The sequence below is a fragment of the Panthera pardus genome, unplaced genomic scaffold (assembly GCF_024362965.1).
Source record: "Panthera pardus isolate Hobbes unplaced genomic scaffold, ASM2436296v1 HiC_scaffold_16, whole genome shotgun sequence".
NCBI classification, from domain to species: domain Eukaryota; kingdom Metazoa; phylum Chordata; class Mammalia; order Carnivora; family Felidae; genus Panthera; species Panthera pardus.
The window spans coordinates 3,667,079-3,682,650 of NW_026526721.1; the positions used below are offsets into that span (position 1 = coordinate 3,667,079).

Genomic DNA, 15,572 nt, shown 5'->3' on the forward strand with positions numbered 1-15,572 from the left:
GGGTGGCATGGACGGGCCCGGACGGATGCGGGCTCACACAGTGGGTTGCAGTAGAGGCGGGGAGCTCTGACCACTTCAGGGACTCCAGTCTTTTCAGGGGCAGGAAGCTTGCCTGCCTTTGTCCTGGAGGGAGGCATCGTATCTACCTTCCGTGGTTGTTTGCTGCACAAACATTGGACAGCTGAGATCAAGAGCAGTTTATGAGTCACATACACTCACCCCAGGGGGGGAAGACGTCACGCCGCACAGGGCCACATGGGTTGCAACCCCGGGAACAGAAAGAGCCCCGAGGGCTGTGGCAGGAGGCTCTCTGGAGGAACGAGAGAGGGTGGAGTGCCTTCAGGAGGTTCCCACAGGAGAGGGTGGCTGGCTTGTTTGAGTAATTCTGCGGCTGGCTTGGGAGGGAGACCCACCGCTCAGGGGTGAGTAGAAACCGTGCCTGGCCCCTTGATAAGGAGGGTTGTTTGGCCAGGGGGCCATATCTGTGGGAGCAGAGCAGGGAGGGGAACTTGAGCTTCGCCACTCGAAGCCCTCCAGTTCTACCAGATGCCAAGGCAGCGTGTACCCCTAAACCTTGATTGTAGGTCCCATACTGTATGGATCGTTAATGCCTCGTTCACATGCACAGAAATGAGACACTCGTGGAGAACTGTCTCCCAACAATGTGTACCCAATGTATCGTTTTCGAGACCAGATTACGGAAGGAGAGAAAAAGCAAAAAACAAAACAAACGTGGAGGCGTTTTTCAAGAGCAGATTACAGAAGAAGGAGAACAAACATCGAGGCGTGTTCCCGCAACATCTTCTTTCCAAATGAAATAAAATACAAATATTTCCCTCCATCTTTATTTTGAAAGTTCACTGTTAGAGAGTTTTAAGACTAGAATACGGGGTATGGAGATTTTTCTTTCATAAAGGGCCAGATAGTAAATAGTTCAGGTCTTGTGGGGTTTACAGTCTCCATCACAACTCATAAGGTCTTCCACTATAACGTGAAAGCAGTCATAAACGGGGTTGAAATGGGCATGCTGGCTTCTCATAAAGTTTTATTTAAAAAACAGACAATGAGCCCACGGGCCATAGTTTGCCAACTTCTATGACAGTGTATTATTCTTCCTTGATATGTAGTGACCTGTATGGTTCAAATATTTTTAAGTTTTAAGATTGGCCAGATCATGGCTTGTCTCAGCGTGGTGCCGGGTAAAAAAAAAACAAAGTACCCACTCAGATACCACAAGTATCTGACGTCTTCGAGTAATTTAAATCATTTTTAAAAATTTTCTAAACAAATTTATTTATTTTGAGAGAAACAGAGTCAGGGGGAGTCGGGGAGGGGCAGGGAGAGAATCCCAAGCAGGCTCCACACTGCCAGCACAGAGCCTGATGCAGGGCTCAAACCCACAAACTGTGAGATCATGACCTGAGCCAAAACCAAGAGTCAGATGCTTAACTGACTGAGCCACCCAGGAGCCCCTAAATCTTTTTTTTTTTTTTGATAAGTCTATGTATTTATTTTGAGAGAGAGAGAGGAGGGGAGGGGCAGAGAGAGAGAGAAAATCCCAAGCAGACTCCACGCTGTCTGTGCCGAACCCTAGTCTGGGCTCGAACCCACAAACTGTGAGACCATGACCCGAGCTGAGATCAAGAGTCGGACTGTTAACTGACTGAGCCACCCAAGTGCCCCTTCAAGAAATTTCAATCTTAACAGGAGTCTTTCAAAAAAGTTCAAGGGGGAATTTTATCACACAGCACATTGAAAACGGTGCTAAAATTCATGTCTGTCTAATTATATCTCTCAAATATAGGTTATCAAGAATCTCCAATGTCATTCCCTCCCAGACTCTATCAGAATTCCTATCACCATTGGTTCATTTGCTTATTTCTTCTCCCAGTTTTAGCCACGTTTTTTATTATATGGATGATTTTAGTTTGGGGCTTTAAAGATTCTATTATTTAGCAAGTTTTAAAATATTTTATTTATTTTTGAGAGAGAGAGAGGACAACAGAGGAGAGGCAGAGAGAGGGAGACATAGAATCCGAAGCAGGTTCCAGGCTCTGAGCCGTCAGCACAGAGCCCGACGCGGGGCTTGAACCCACAGACCCCAAGATCAGACACTTAACCAGCTGAGCCCCCCCAGGCGCCCTTTTTCAGCCGATTTATTGACCAGCACAACCAAACTGCCGACGCCTGCATGCTGAGGAGGGGGCTGGAGGATCCCTGCTCTTCTGGATTTGAGGAGACTGGGTCTGTAAATGCTGGAAGTAAAAGTACATTTTCCCCTGATGATAGTGTAAAAATGATATATTATTGGGGTGCCTCGGTGGCTCAGTGAGTTAAGCGTCCCACTCTTGATCTCGGCTCCGGTCATGATCTCACGATTCGTGGGTTCAAGCCCCGCGTCGGGCTCTGTGCTGACAGCGCGGAGCCCGCTTGGGATTCTGTCTCTCTCTCCCTCGCTCACTCTCTCTCTCTCTCAAAATAAATAAGTAAACTTAAAAATGTGAGATTTTGTCTTACTCAGGTTTTAGGGGGCTTGTGACACTTTGAAAAGCATTTAAACTTCTTCATTCCACCTCTCCTCTTACCTCTCCTTGGGACACCTGCTCACTCTCTGTCTCTCTCTGTCTCAAAAGTAAATAAAACATTTAAAAAAGTTTTTAATGACACACAGGTGCCAAGCAGGTGCCACGCTGAGTGGATCCTGCCAGCTGAGAAGGGGGCACTCACACCCTGCGTTAGAGGTCACCGCAACCTCAGCCAGAAACACGACCTTGAAAAGCCCCGGACAACAGGTTTGCAGGTGGCCGATTCTCTTGGCTTTTGTTACATGCCTAAAAAAAACCCAAAACAAATGGTCTGAAATCTCTGTGCCTTCTTCTGCTCAATTTTGCTGTGAACCCAGAATGGTTCTAAAAATAAAAGCCATTTTTAATTTTTTTGGTGTATTTATTTATTTCTGAGACAGAGCACGAGTGGGGGAAGGGCAGAGAGCGAGAGAGACACAGAATCCCAAGCAGCTCCAGGCTCCGAGCTGTCAGCACAGAGCCCGAAGCGGGGCTCGAACCCACGCACCGTGAGATCATGACCTGAGCTGAAGTCGGACGCTCAACCGACTGAGCCACCCAGGCACCCCAAAATCCATTTTTTTAAAGCGTATTTTTGCCTTTCTCTTTGAGGGGTATTCTTACTGAGTATAGAATTCTGTCTTTACAAATCTTTCAGTGCTTAAAAATTGTCACTCGGTTCCTTCTGGTTTGCACTGGCCCAGCGAGAAGTCACCTGACTTGTCCTGTATGTGGAGAACTCCAGCAGCCGCAAGGATTATATTAAACACTCATTTTCAACAATCCAAGCTTTGCCTGGATGTGGTTCTCTTCGTACTTCTCTTGCCTGGAGTTTGTTGAGCTTCTAAGATACGTGGGTTTAGAGTTTCAACAAGTGTCCCCCCTAAACTGCTTGCCCATTATTTCTTCAAATACTGTTTCTCTCCTCTCTTGCTGGCACCCCGATTACATGACTGTTAGAACCCTTGAAAATGCCTCTGGGGTCACTGAGGTTCTATTCACTGTTCTCAGCCCCCTTTCTCTCTCCGCAAGAGTCTGAAAAATTTACACTGCGCTGGCTTCAGATAAACTGCCATTTCTTTTCTTTTCTTTTTAAAAATTTTTTTAATGTTTACTTATTTTTGAGAGAGACGGAAAGGCACAGAGTGTGAGTAGGGGACGGGCAGAGAGAGGGAGGGAGACACAGAATCCAACGCAGGCTCCAGGCTCTGAGCTGTCACCACAGAGCCCAACTCAGGGCTCGAACCCACGGACCACGAGATCATCACCCGAGCCGAAGTCGGACGCTCAACCGACTGAGCCCCCCAGGCACCCCTGGGTCTATTTTTATTCCCTGTGTTTTCCAATGACCATGGGTCCTGTTTTCCAGCTCCTTCACATGTCTGGTTTTGTGCTAAACATCGTGGATGTAATGTCACGTGTCTGGGTTTTGCTGTCTCCCTTAGTAAAATTACTTGCTTTTAGGACTTGTTTTAAAGTTCCGCGAGGACGGGCATAGAGCGCCTTTGCTCTAGAACTGGATCAACCCTGCTCTTATGGCATAATGTGGCCTGAATGTTTGTGTCCCCATAAGATTAAGGTCCTAACCCCCGATACGATCGTTGTTTGGAGGTGGGGCCTTTGGGAGGTAATTAGGGCCAGCTGAGGTCATGAGGATGATGTCCTCATGGTCTGACACCAGAGCTCTCTCTCTCTCTCTCTCTCAGGCAAGGACACAGCGAGAAGGTGGCATCTGCAGACCAGGAGGAGACCCCTCCCCAGAACCACACCCCCCTCATGCAGGGAGCCTGATCTTGGACATCCAGCCTCCAGAGCTGTGGGAAATAAAGGTCTGCTGTTCAAGGCACCCCGTCTGTGGCGTTTTGACGTGGTCACCCGAGCCGGCTAAGACACGGCAGGGCCTTCTGTGTCCCTGCTGAGTGCCCAACACGACCAATGGGCTTTCTCCCACTGTCAGAGCTCGGATGATTCCCGCCCTGTGGCCACCCCGCTCGCCCTCCTCGGGGCTCGCTCTTTCCCCAGCAGCTGCTCCCACCTGCCCTGTGTCCGCGTGGGCAGCTTGGTTCTTTCAGTAAAACCCCAGGGAGACCCCCCCCCACTCCTATTTCCGGAGCGCCCTCCTCTCTGGGACCCCTCCCCTGAAATCCACTCCCCCCGATGCTTCTAATTCAGCCTCTGTCCCGGCAGCCCGGCGAGTCTGCCTGCTGCCTATGGTCCAGCCTGCACCTGCAGGCAGAGAACGAGGGTGATGGAGGGACACCCGCACCGCTTCCTTCCCTCGACCTGCCACTGCTCTGTACATGCTCAGCACCCGTGCCCGCTATTTCCTATGTTTCGAGTTACCTGTGCCGGGAGGGATGGTCTGGGACCAGTTTCTCCGCGAGAGTCGGAGGCAGCGATCCCCACGAGGGACGTCTGTGGAGGTTCCCGTCTGTTGGTACCTGTTTTCTGTGGGAACTGAAAGACGGTATCACCGCTGCAGTTTGTGGGACGGAAGTGACGGGGGTGGAGGAGAATAACTTCAAAGGAAAGGGTCCGTACCGGTGAGGGCCGGGATCCGTGCAGATCCCGCACCGACCGTGGCCGCAGTCGGAGGCAGACGTCCGGTGGGTTCAGCGGGTGCAGTGGGCCTGGAGACAGTTCGCGGATGGGCGCACCGCCGGGCACCAGGGCGACAGAGCGGCTGCAGTGGGGACCGTGGGGAGCAGGCTGGGAAGGAGGGGCGGAGGAAGGGCCGGGCACGATGGCTCACAGAGGGAACGAGAGGGACCGAGGGGTCCCTGGGGATTTGGAGAACAGAGAAAACGTTAGAAGCTTAGGACACCTGAACGGAAAGGACACTGACGTGTCTTCTTTCCGAGTGGAGCGTGGATCCCCGGTGCGCTCGTGGGAGACCCGTAGCAGACACGGAGTAGGGAGGGGTGTTTCTAGAGACGAAACCACAAGCGACTATGAGTTTGGATGAGCTGCCCACGGGGACGTGGGACGCGGAAGCCAGCAGGGATGTTGCTAAGTCTTGGCGTGAAAGGAACACAGTGAACTCGGTGCTGAAATCCTGGACAGAAGTGACCGGCTGAAGGTCGGCAGATGACGTAGGGCAGGGGCATCGGAAGTGGTTCAGGTCACAGCCTGCTTCCCCAAGGAGCGCGCTTTTCCCACGCACGTGGAGACATCTGGGCACACGGCCAGCACCCAGCCCCCCCCGGCCCCCACGAGCTCAGGTGACGGGCACGCGGCCCCCAGGACTGTGTGGATGCCGAGTGTGCACATCCTGGGGCCGGACTGGGTGGGGCAGGAGGCCTGGAGCACAGAGGACGCCGGGTTTGGGATTCTGTGCCTCTCTGGGTCCCGGGCGGCTCGACCTGCGACTCTCAGATGGGTGACCCCCTACAGGACCGCAGGCGGGAGTGGGGAGGGGGTCACGACCTCCTCTCTGCCCTCCATCTCCCCTCTTTGTCCCTTGGGGTGTTTCCCCCTCCCTCCCCTCCCCTCTCCCTCCGTCCCAGGCACGGACGCTCTTCCCCGGAGCATTTCACCCCCGCGCGTGGGCAGACTTCTGTCTTGAGGAGACAAAGCGCTCCCATGGAAGAGAAACCGAGGCGTTTCGGGGGTTGCTGAAATGAACCTGTTATTTTACTCACCAGCCCCGTGTCCGGGGGGAGCGGCCCCTCCCCGGGACGGACACGAGGAGACACAGGAGACAAGGGGCTGGGGCTGGCAGAGGCGTCCCCGCTGCCTTGGAGGTGGGGTCTTCTCCGTGTCTCCTGCTGGCTTGGTCATTTTCCCCAGTAACCTTGGGCCTAATAGTTAAAAAGAAAAAAAAAATCCTGTAACCGCCTCCTTTATCAGGAGACATACATGGCTTATCCCTTCCTGGGTGTGATCCCGTGAGCGCCCAGTGCCAGATGTGCACGTGGCCAGTTTTCCACGTCGGCATCCTGGTATGACCTGGCTCCCGGCCCAGGGCAGGGGGAGGCCTGGCCAGTGTGCCCGCAGCCCCTGGCGGAAACCTCGTATTGTCTCTGGAGCAGCGGGTTACCTCAGCCCCTTTTCCTAACAAAGGAGCCACAGGGCTGGTGCCCCAGGGGACACAGGAAGGTTATCTGCACTTGGTGAGCAAACAGAGAGCAGAATATAAAAGGGCCCGTGGCAGCGGGCGCTGTGCATTCTGCCCTGGGGCGCAACATGGACATGGGACCTCGAGGCGTCCGGCTCCTGGCGGTTCTCCTGGTCCTGGGGCTGTGGGCCCCGGCAGGGGCCCACAAACCTTGTAAGTGAACGGCTGTAGGTTGTCCTGTGTCTCTCGGTGTCCTTGACCAGGCGACGGAGCACTGGGGCCAGCGAGCCCCGAGAACCTTCTCACGCACCCCCAAAATGCAACGGAGGTGTGCAGACTGCGTGCTTTCTGCGGTGCCTCCCTTGGCCTCGCTGGGTCTCTGTGCTCTTGGTTGTTGCCCTCAAAGCGCCGGGGTGGGGTGTGATGGGCTCACTTGAGCGCAGAAGTAGCTAAAAAGGCACCCCGAGATTCGTGATGTGGGCTATGCGATTCGTGCACCCTTCCCGCCATCAGGAAGGACACCCTGAGGACGGGGGGCTGTGTGGCACCTCCAGGAAAGCCATCCTTCGCAGACAAGGTCAGGGTGAGCACAGGAGCCGGGGGGCCAGCTACAGAGAAGGGCTGGGAAGGGGCCCCCAGGGTGTCTGGAGCCCACGTTGGTCACCTTTTACTCTGACTTTTCCTAGGTCCTCTGTCGGCCCTGTTTCCAGAAGGTTTCTCCTTTTTTTTTTAAACTAATAAAATAATTTCTGCAGATGCCCTTTCTCAGAAGGGCATCACGTGGTTCAAATACAGGCAGGATGGGACTTTCCTGTTTCCCTGCGCGGCCGCAGGACCCACGTGGCAGGCGGGGAGCACGTGTGGTTCAGGCTGACCGAGGCTCTCTCCACAGCACCCTGCCGGTGCTCACGGATAGCCCCCCACAAGAGGGAGAACTGTGGATTCCCGGGCATCACCAGCGACCAGTGCTTCTCCTCTGGCTGCTGCTTCGACTCCAGCGTCGTGGGGGTCCCCTGGTGTTTCCACCCCCTCCCGAAGCAAGGTAACCCCCAGGGGGAGCTGGCCCTCTTCCGGCGCCCTGACCGGCTTCCCAGTGTGTATGTGTGGACCCCCGCCCGGGCCAGCCAGGAGGGAGGAGAAAGGGGGCCCTGGCCCGCTGTCCACACCCGGAGCCCCCAGGGTCAGCCACTTGCCCTTCTGCAGACTTTTGTGAGAACCCGTCAGTTTTACTGTGTTAGAAGGAAAAACAGCTCTCAGGGCCCTCCTAGCTGTGCAAGTACGACTTCGGAAGGAGCTTCTAAGGGCAATGAAGGCATTTCTTAGGACGGTATCCACATGACCGCTCATAGACCTTAAATGGTAAGAGGCTCAGTTAAAACTGCCAGGATTTTCCTTTGAGAAGGAGTCTGACGTCAGTGCACATCAGCAAGATACCAGGTCTTTCATTCCAAGGCGTGCACAAGAGAAAGTCGCGTGTGCATAGCACTCCGTGTGGGTGGAACTCGTGCCCGCGGCCGCCCGTCCACACCGCCAGCAGCTGTGGGTGACGGGCTCCCTGGGCGTTGAAGGGGACAAGACAGACAGGTGGTTGTTCGCCGGGGCCCTCCCGCTGGCGGAGGCGGGGCTGGCTTTCAGCACCTCGGCCAGATGCTCCACATGCTCAAGTTCATGGTACGGTGGGTCGGCCCGTCTTACAGATGGGAATATCGGGTCCAGAGAGGCGAAATGGTTAACCCCGGGCCCCAGAACTTCTGACGTGCGGCCTCTGCGCGGATCGAAGGCGGCCGGCCTGGGGGTGGTAGTCCGGCGGCCCCCGCGCACGCCGAGGCTGAGGTCCAGCGCATCCCCCGGGGAGGACGGGAAGAGAAGTTGCCGTTAGCTAGCTGCCCTAACCAGGTCTCCGTGTCGCTCCTTTCCCGGTTCCGGGGGCCGCGTGACCAGCGTCGGAGGAGTGCGTCATGGAAGTCTCGGCCCGTAGGAACTGCGGGTACCCGGGCATCAGCCCCAAGGAGTGCGCCTCCCGCAAGTGCTGCTTTTCCGACAACATCTTCGAAGTGCCCTGGTGCTTCTTCCCGATGCCCGTGGACGGTAATGTCCGTGCAGGTCGGGGCGGGAGCCGGGGCCGTGGCGGGGGGGCTGCCGGGCCCCGAGCCGACTCTGCCCCCCGCCCCCGCCATCGACACCAGGCCCCTGGGCCCCGTGGGGGCCAGGTCAGCACGAAACGGCTCTGAGGGCGAGTCCGGAATGCTGTCCACGCTGACGGCCGCTTTTCCAGAAGCCGAAAGCCCCCAGGCTCCCACTGTGGCTCGTGTGACGGCCGCAGGGAGCAGGTCACTTCAGTCACGCCCCCGGGTCCCGGTGCAGCTGGTGGCACCGCCCACCTCACTGTCCTCAGGCCACCGGTTTGCGGTGCTACTTACTAAGGGTGGTGTGCGGTGCTGGGGGCCGCGTGGGGGGACGTGGGCCTCCCCCAACCCCCGGGGCCTTACTGCTCCCTTCACGTGGGGGCCGCAGGGACACGTTCTGCCCACGGCTGTCTGCCCAGCGCCACCCCAGGAGGGTCTGGCTGCCCCCTCCCCATTAGCTGCAGCGTGTCTCCTGACACTGCGTTTGGCCACACCAAGGAAAGCTCAGACACTTTCCCAAAATGGGCACCGTGGCCTTGACCGTGCTGGATGGTCTTTCCCCGTTTTAGAACCTCAGGGTCCTCTGGAGAGTGCAGCCTTCTCTCAGACTCGTCCGAGCGATGCCTTCGCTAAGGGTCATTCTGGACAACTGCCATTCCCAGGGTGGGGGTGGGGGGGAGAATGGACCCCCTAGAAGTGTCCCCCTTCACCCCCCAGAACGGGGGTCCTTCAGCAGGAAGTCTATTGACAGGAGCCCCCGGGCTCCCCCGGCCCCCCTAACGCTGCCCATTTCAAACCTCCGCCATTTCCAATTTCCAGACTGTCATTATTAAGAGGAGTCCCTTCCGAGGACCCAGCAGCTCCCTGGATGTCTGGAAATGAGGAATACTCACCACCACATCTCAGGTTTCCTGACTTCCTGGCTTTCCTGAATCGGCCTTCTGTCCTTTCCACTGGTTCCACATACAACTCCTTCAAATAAAGAAAATCCTTAAAATCTGCTAAATTTCCTCTTGGCTTCATTGAGGCAAAAGCGGAGAGAGGGGGAGAGGGAGTGTGTGTGTGTGCAGGTGAGAGGGTGCACGGCTCTGATTCTCTCATTTGCTGCTGGAACAAGGGTCCACCCGGCACACGCAGGCTGCGCCAGCCGCAATCAAGGATTGTGTGCACGGGAATTTCAGAAACCACAACCACTCCTGTTCCCGATCACTTGTATAAAAACTCAAGTGCCTTTAGCCCTGAAAACCTCTTGGGGGGGGAGCGCCTCGGTGGCTCAGTCGGTTAAGCCAACTGAAACTTTGGCTCAGGTCACGATCTCGCAATTCGTGGGTTTAAGCCCCGCGTCGGGCTCCGTGCTGACAGCTCAGAGCCTGGAGCCTGCTTCGGATTCTGTGTCTCCCTCAGCCCCCTGCCCCGTCTCAAAAATAAGTAAATATTTTTTAAAAACTTAAAGTTTAAAAAATAAATAAATAAAATTTTAAAAAAGTCTTGGAGTAACACATAATTTCCGATCATAGTTACAAAATTGCTTTGCTTGTATCAAACGCGTCCCGGACCGTGGCTTCTGCACGGAGGGTGGGAGCCACCTGTTCTTCCCGCGTGTGGGGCAGGGTGGGCCGGCTCAGCGCCCCCCCCCCCCCCACCCAGCGACACTTTCCCAAAATGGGCTTCCATGTTTCCTGGCCTCCCCCTCTAAGTGCTGAGGTCTGAAGCCATCTGGGGAGGAGGCTGACAGCTTCCATCGTATCAAGCCAGCCCGGAGGAAGGTTTGGGCGCAAAACCTCGTTCTACGGGTCTCCACGAAAGGGTCCCGGCATTCTTCAGTCGGGCGGGAGTGCGGGCGATGACACAGGCCAGTCTTTCTGTGGCCTCTCCCTCCTCCCCGATGCCGCCTCCAGCTTGAGCCCACCGCCTTAGCCAGGGTGTCACCCACTGGCCCGCCTGCCACCGTGGAAATCCAAGGCCTCTCCTTCCAGGGCTGGGGGTTGCCCAGGGTGCCCACTCTGCATTCAAAGGTAGGAATGCTCAGAAACGCCGCTTCAAGGAAGGACCTCGGCCCACATCACCTCTCGGGACGCCTATTTTGAGTCAAGCCGAGTCAGCGTCATATCTTGGTCTGGCTTACAACACGCCCGTGAGCTCAAGGAGACAAGGGCTCCCGTGGGACCGGGGTCTCTGACACAGGACAGATGGGCTGCGGAGACGGACCCTGGCGCCTGTGACGTCACTCACTACAGAGCACCGTGTCCCTCACCGTGTACTTCACGCCGGAGGCACAGCCGCGTCAGGCCCCGACCTTCGGAAAGGGTCTTGCCCCTGGACTGGAACCGAGAGTTTGGGGTTCTGCTCCCGGAACTGGCACAGGGCCGCCTTGCCTGCAGGGCTCGGGAAGCTCCAGGTCTCATGCCCTCCGTGGGCCTTTCCTGGCCCGCCGCTCCTGTCCTCGGGCCCTCTGCACCCATCGGCGGGCGCGGGAACGTGGCATCCTTCTCGGAGCTTTCTCGTGCCCCCCATCCCCCAGCCTCGCTTCCTCCCGGAGGGTCTCCTGGTGCAGCTTGCCTTACCTGGAAGAGCGGAGCCTACACCGCCCGTCTGATGACCAAGGGTGGATTCTTGAACAGCGGCCATGGCCTTCGCCCTGGGCTCAGGGGCTTGGCCGACTTACCCCGTGTCAGATACCCTGCATCCTGCTCCACCCCTGCAGATTGCAGGCCACGGCGGGGCACCCCACCGTGGTGGCTGGGACTGTGCTCCCTCCTCCCCCTCCAGATGGGCCGCCGGAGGGTCCTCGTTGTCCCAGGAGCAACAGCTGGTGACATTCAAACCCACCCCATGAGAAAAACCAACCTTCCTTTCTCCTCCTCCGATGAGGTCGTTCCTTCACCCCTTTGCCGTGTCTGCTTCTCTTTCCCTCCTTCCGCCTCCCTCCCGTGGGACCCTGCTGGCCGGGCAGGGGTGCAGAGGGTCCAGCGGTTGCCCCCAGAGCCCGAGCAGAGGAAGGGGAAGGCCATCTCCGGCCCTCGATCCCACCGTCCTGGTCTCTGGCTTCTCAGTGTCCTGCAGGCTTCTTCCTGGCTGGTTCAGGTAACAGGTGCCGTGACAGGTGCTCACAGAAGAGGGGACCGGCCAGCCTTTTGGCAGCGGGAACAGCAGGACGAGCCACAGGGCACAAGTGGGTTGATATCCCATGTGTGTGACCTTGGGGGGGGGTTCTCTTATCTCTCAAGATCTTCCGCTTTTCTGTTTGTAAAACATAGGTAGGAGTTAGATTCCTAGCCGTGTTGTGGTGGGAATTAAAACCGATCTTTGTGAACTGCCTGGTGCCGGGTACGCTGTGGGCTCTTTCGGGAGAGTCTGGGCAGAGGTGACCGTCTGCTCTCATCCTGACACCAAGTGGGGTCATGTAGGAAAGCCCGTCCCCACGCACAGCAGCATGGCTGTGTCCAGAATGTGGAGGGAGCCTGACGAATACGTATCTACTCCTCGTATTCACGACACGGTCACCATGTCCCGAATATATATGTGCGGCCGATTCTCTGTTCAAGGTTCCCGAGGGCCTCCTAACCAATTTCATCAATGACCAATGTGACGGTGCTTGATGTGTGTGTCTGCTTAAAGACAATTTATTTCAAATGTATTATTGACTCATTAGCATTGAACCCACAGCCAACAGCACTATAACTCATGCCCGGACGTACCTCACATGCACACCTGCTTTCTCTGCACGGCACGACACGACCTTCTCGCCCACAGGTCGCGCTTCCCCACTGTGCATGGGAACCATTTAAACAGCGAAATCAACGAAAAGCACAAAGGTGCGAAAAATGCAGTACTAAATCGGCCATGAAAGGTCTCCTGTCTACAGTCTGAGAGCTGTAACGAGAAGGCACAGTGTCACCTTGCCGGACCTCAGCTGGCAGTGTTCGTGTCACAAATAAACATTAGCCAGCAGGTGAATTTGCACATAGGGGATCTGAATTATGAGGATCGGTTATATATTCATCTTAGGTATTGCATGCTTAATACGCGGATGTTGGAGGTGTGGTTTATACACACAAATACCCCTCGCTGTTGCCTTGGGGTCCAGGGGCCCCGGGCCCCCCCCCCGCCCCTTTTGCTTAAAGAAAGAGAAGGAAAGACCACAGCACAATCTGAGCCTCCATGGGGAGCCCTGGAATCGGGCTGTGGCAGTGAAAGCATAAGTATCAGATCTCCAAAATACATATGCTGCACTTATATTCTATATGATTTCTGCTTCAAGCTCAGTTCGCAGCTGTGTGACCTTGAGCAAGTTACGTAGATGTTCTGTGCCTAATTTTACTCGTGTGCAAAGTGGGGGTATTGACAGCATCTTTTCTAAATTTTATTTGAAGGAGAGAGAGAGAGAATATCGTAAGCAGACTCCAAGCCCAGCCCAGAGTCCCATGTGGGGCTCACCCTGGGATCATGACCTGGGCTGAAATCTCAATGGACTGAGCCCCCCAGGTGTCCCCAATAGCATCTTGTCGTGAGGAGTCAATGAGCCAATTCGTGCAACATGCCGACCACAGTGTCAGGCACATAGGAAGGGCTCAGTGAGAACGTAATGCCAGTTACAGTCATTGTTGAAGACACAGCCCAGCAGTCCAGGCCCCACCAGGAGACAAATGTGTCCCCACTGCCTCAGGACACAGCTCTCAGACCCTCCACGATCCTGCCTGCTGATGCAGGAGGCCAGTCCCTCCAAGTCCCCTCCCCAGGGCTTCTCCTGTGGCCCTGGCTGTGCTGTGGCCCTGGGGGGCAGTGGTCCCTGTCCTAGGCACTGGCCAGAGGTGTTTCGGTGAAGAGGACTTTTTCGGTCCCATCACCAGCTTCTCACAGCCTCTGTCCCCTGCCCAAGGCTTGTCTGCCTCTATGTGAACATCTGTGGGAGGTTTCCAGGACATTCCTGGGAGTTTGCTGCCTTTCCCCACGGCCCAGATGGGTTGGGAACAGAGGGGTACCCTCTGTCCACAGCACCCGGAAGAGTCTGACCCCTGCTCCAGCCCAGCCGGGCTCCCCTGGCAGCTCAGACAGGGACGTGCTGATACCATGGCTGGATGACCAGGTTTCCACAAGGTCCCACGGCTGGCCGACTCCATGATTCCCTGTAGCCCAAAGAGAGCACAGAACTTCATAGGTGTTCAACCTTCGTCTGGCACAGGCAGAAACGTGGCTTGGGGGAAAGAAGGACCGTTCTGTTCTGTTTGTCCTACTTGGGACACAGGGTTAGTGACTAGAAGGACCTTCCGGCCAAGGACGCTCATGCAGCTCCCACGCCAGTCCTCTGGTGCCCTCTGCTGACCACCCTGGGAGCGGACGTCCCCAGCATTCACCCGTTGGGCACCTGTGGGTTTCCCCAGGCAGTTGCCAAGATTTGGTGTCTGACCACACAGCCTCCCAATGTCAAGAGAGCGATCTCAGTAACAAGTGTAAGTTGCTGAACTCATAACGTAAGTCAGATTGGACCAGATTGAGTGATGTGGCCTCACAAAGCCGAGATTCTGCGTCCGACGATGCAGCTGGAGGGGGCGGTGGGGGGTTAGAAAAGGCTCTCTTGTGGCTGGAAGACAGTCATGTGTCTGCACATGGGAAGGGAAGGAAAGGGAGGTGGGAGGGGAGAGAGGAGGGTGGGAGAGAGAAGGGCAGGGAGAGGGAAGGAAAGGGAGAGGGGAGGCAGGGGGAGAGGGACAGAGGGGAAGGGAAAGAGGGAAGGGGAGGACCGAGATCCAGTCTCTCTGACCCTAATCCTACCAGATCAGGGTCCTACCCTTATGGCTTCATTTAGGCTGAATTACATCTGTCAAGGCCCCCGTGTCCAAATACCATCAACCTGAGGGGCAGGGCTTCGACATATGGGTTTGGGGGCACCACTCAGTCATAGCATCAGCCCTCAGCTCACTGACTTGACACGAGTGATGCTGATAATTGTAACGGTTGTACCTTAAAAGTTTGTTCTTTTTTTCAAATCAGCTCTATTGAGGTATAATTCAATACAATAAAACGTGCCTAATTTAAGTGACTTGATTCGGTGAGTTTTGAAAAACGTACGCGGTCACGGGAACACTACCGCACGAAGGTGCCGAATTCCCTCCGCCCTTTGGCGGTCGGTCCCCGTCTCCCACCTCCAGCGCCGAGAGACCGACCGTCCACGTTCTTTCGGGACAGTCTTGACTCCTGTGGATTTTCACGAGTTGACTGAAGAGTGTGTGCTCCTGGGCCTGTCTCCTTTCACCCGGCACCGTGCTCTCGAGACGTATCCCGGTCGCTGCGGGTAAAGGGACTCCTTTCCATCGTCCCCCCACCGCGGGGACACCGCACGCTGCGAACGGCTTGCCAGCTGCTGGACAAGTGGGCGGTTCCTGGTTCTTTACTGCGAACCAAGTGCTATGGATGGTCTTCAGTGGGCTTTGGGAAGACACCTCTACTCATGGCAACTATCTGGTGGTCAGATTGCCGCGTAGTGTTCTGCTCAGCTTCCTAAGAATGTAACAGACTGTTCTCTGGGGTCATCGGCCGGCTTTGCCTTCCCGGGAACAACATATGAGGACCCCAGGTGTCCTCCTGTCCTCGCCAGCACCTGCCGTCATGTGTTAATCGTAGCCAGGCTAGTGGATGGGATACAGTATTTTATTTTCATTTCTGTCTCCCTGGCAGCCGGTGATACGGAACATCCATTCGTTGGCCCATCTGTGTGTTACATCCTGTCCTCCGCGAACGCGTCTGCTCAAACCTTTACGCCATTTTACTCAGGGGGCTTTGTGGTCTTTATACCGAGTCGGAGCACTCTTCACCTGTTCTGCAAGC

At 55.9% G+C, this 15,572-nt stretch overlaps 1 protein-coding gene and 1 long non-coding RNA gene across 2 annotated transcripts; one reads left to right on the plus strand and one right to left on the minus strand.

Moving 5' to 3' along the window:
- Positions 1-4,913: 4,913 nt before the first annotated feature.
- LOC109256909 (uncharacterized) lies at positions 4,914-6,446 on the minus strand. Its single transcript, XR_002075828.2, has 3 exons — positions 6,206-6,446; positions 5,106-5,344; positions 4,914-5,021 (listed from the first exon to the last, which is right to left on the minus strand). It is a non-coding gene; the product is annotated as an uncharacterized LOC109256909 (long non-coding RNA).
- A 265-nt stretch (positions 6,447-6,711) lies between these two features.
- Positions 6,712-9,753, plus strand: TFF2 (trefoil factor 2). Its single transcript, XM_019432735.2, has 4 exons — positions 6,712-6,834; positions 7,514-7,663; positions 8,563-8,709; positions 9,567-9,753. Exons 1-4 carry the CDS (start codon positions 6,750-6,752, stop codon positions 9,578-9,580), a joined length of 396 nt encoding a protein of 131 aa, XP_019288280.1. The 5' UTR covers positions 6,712-6,749; the 3' UTR covers positions 9,581-9,753.
- The last annotated feature ends 5,819 nt before the right edge of the window (positions 9,754-15,572 follow it).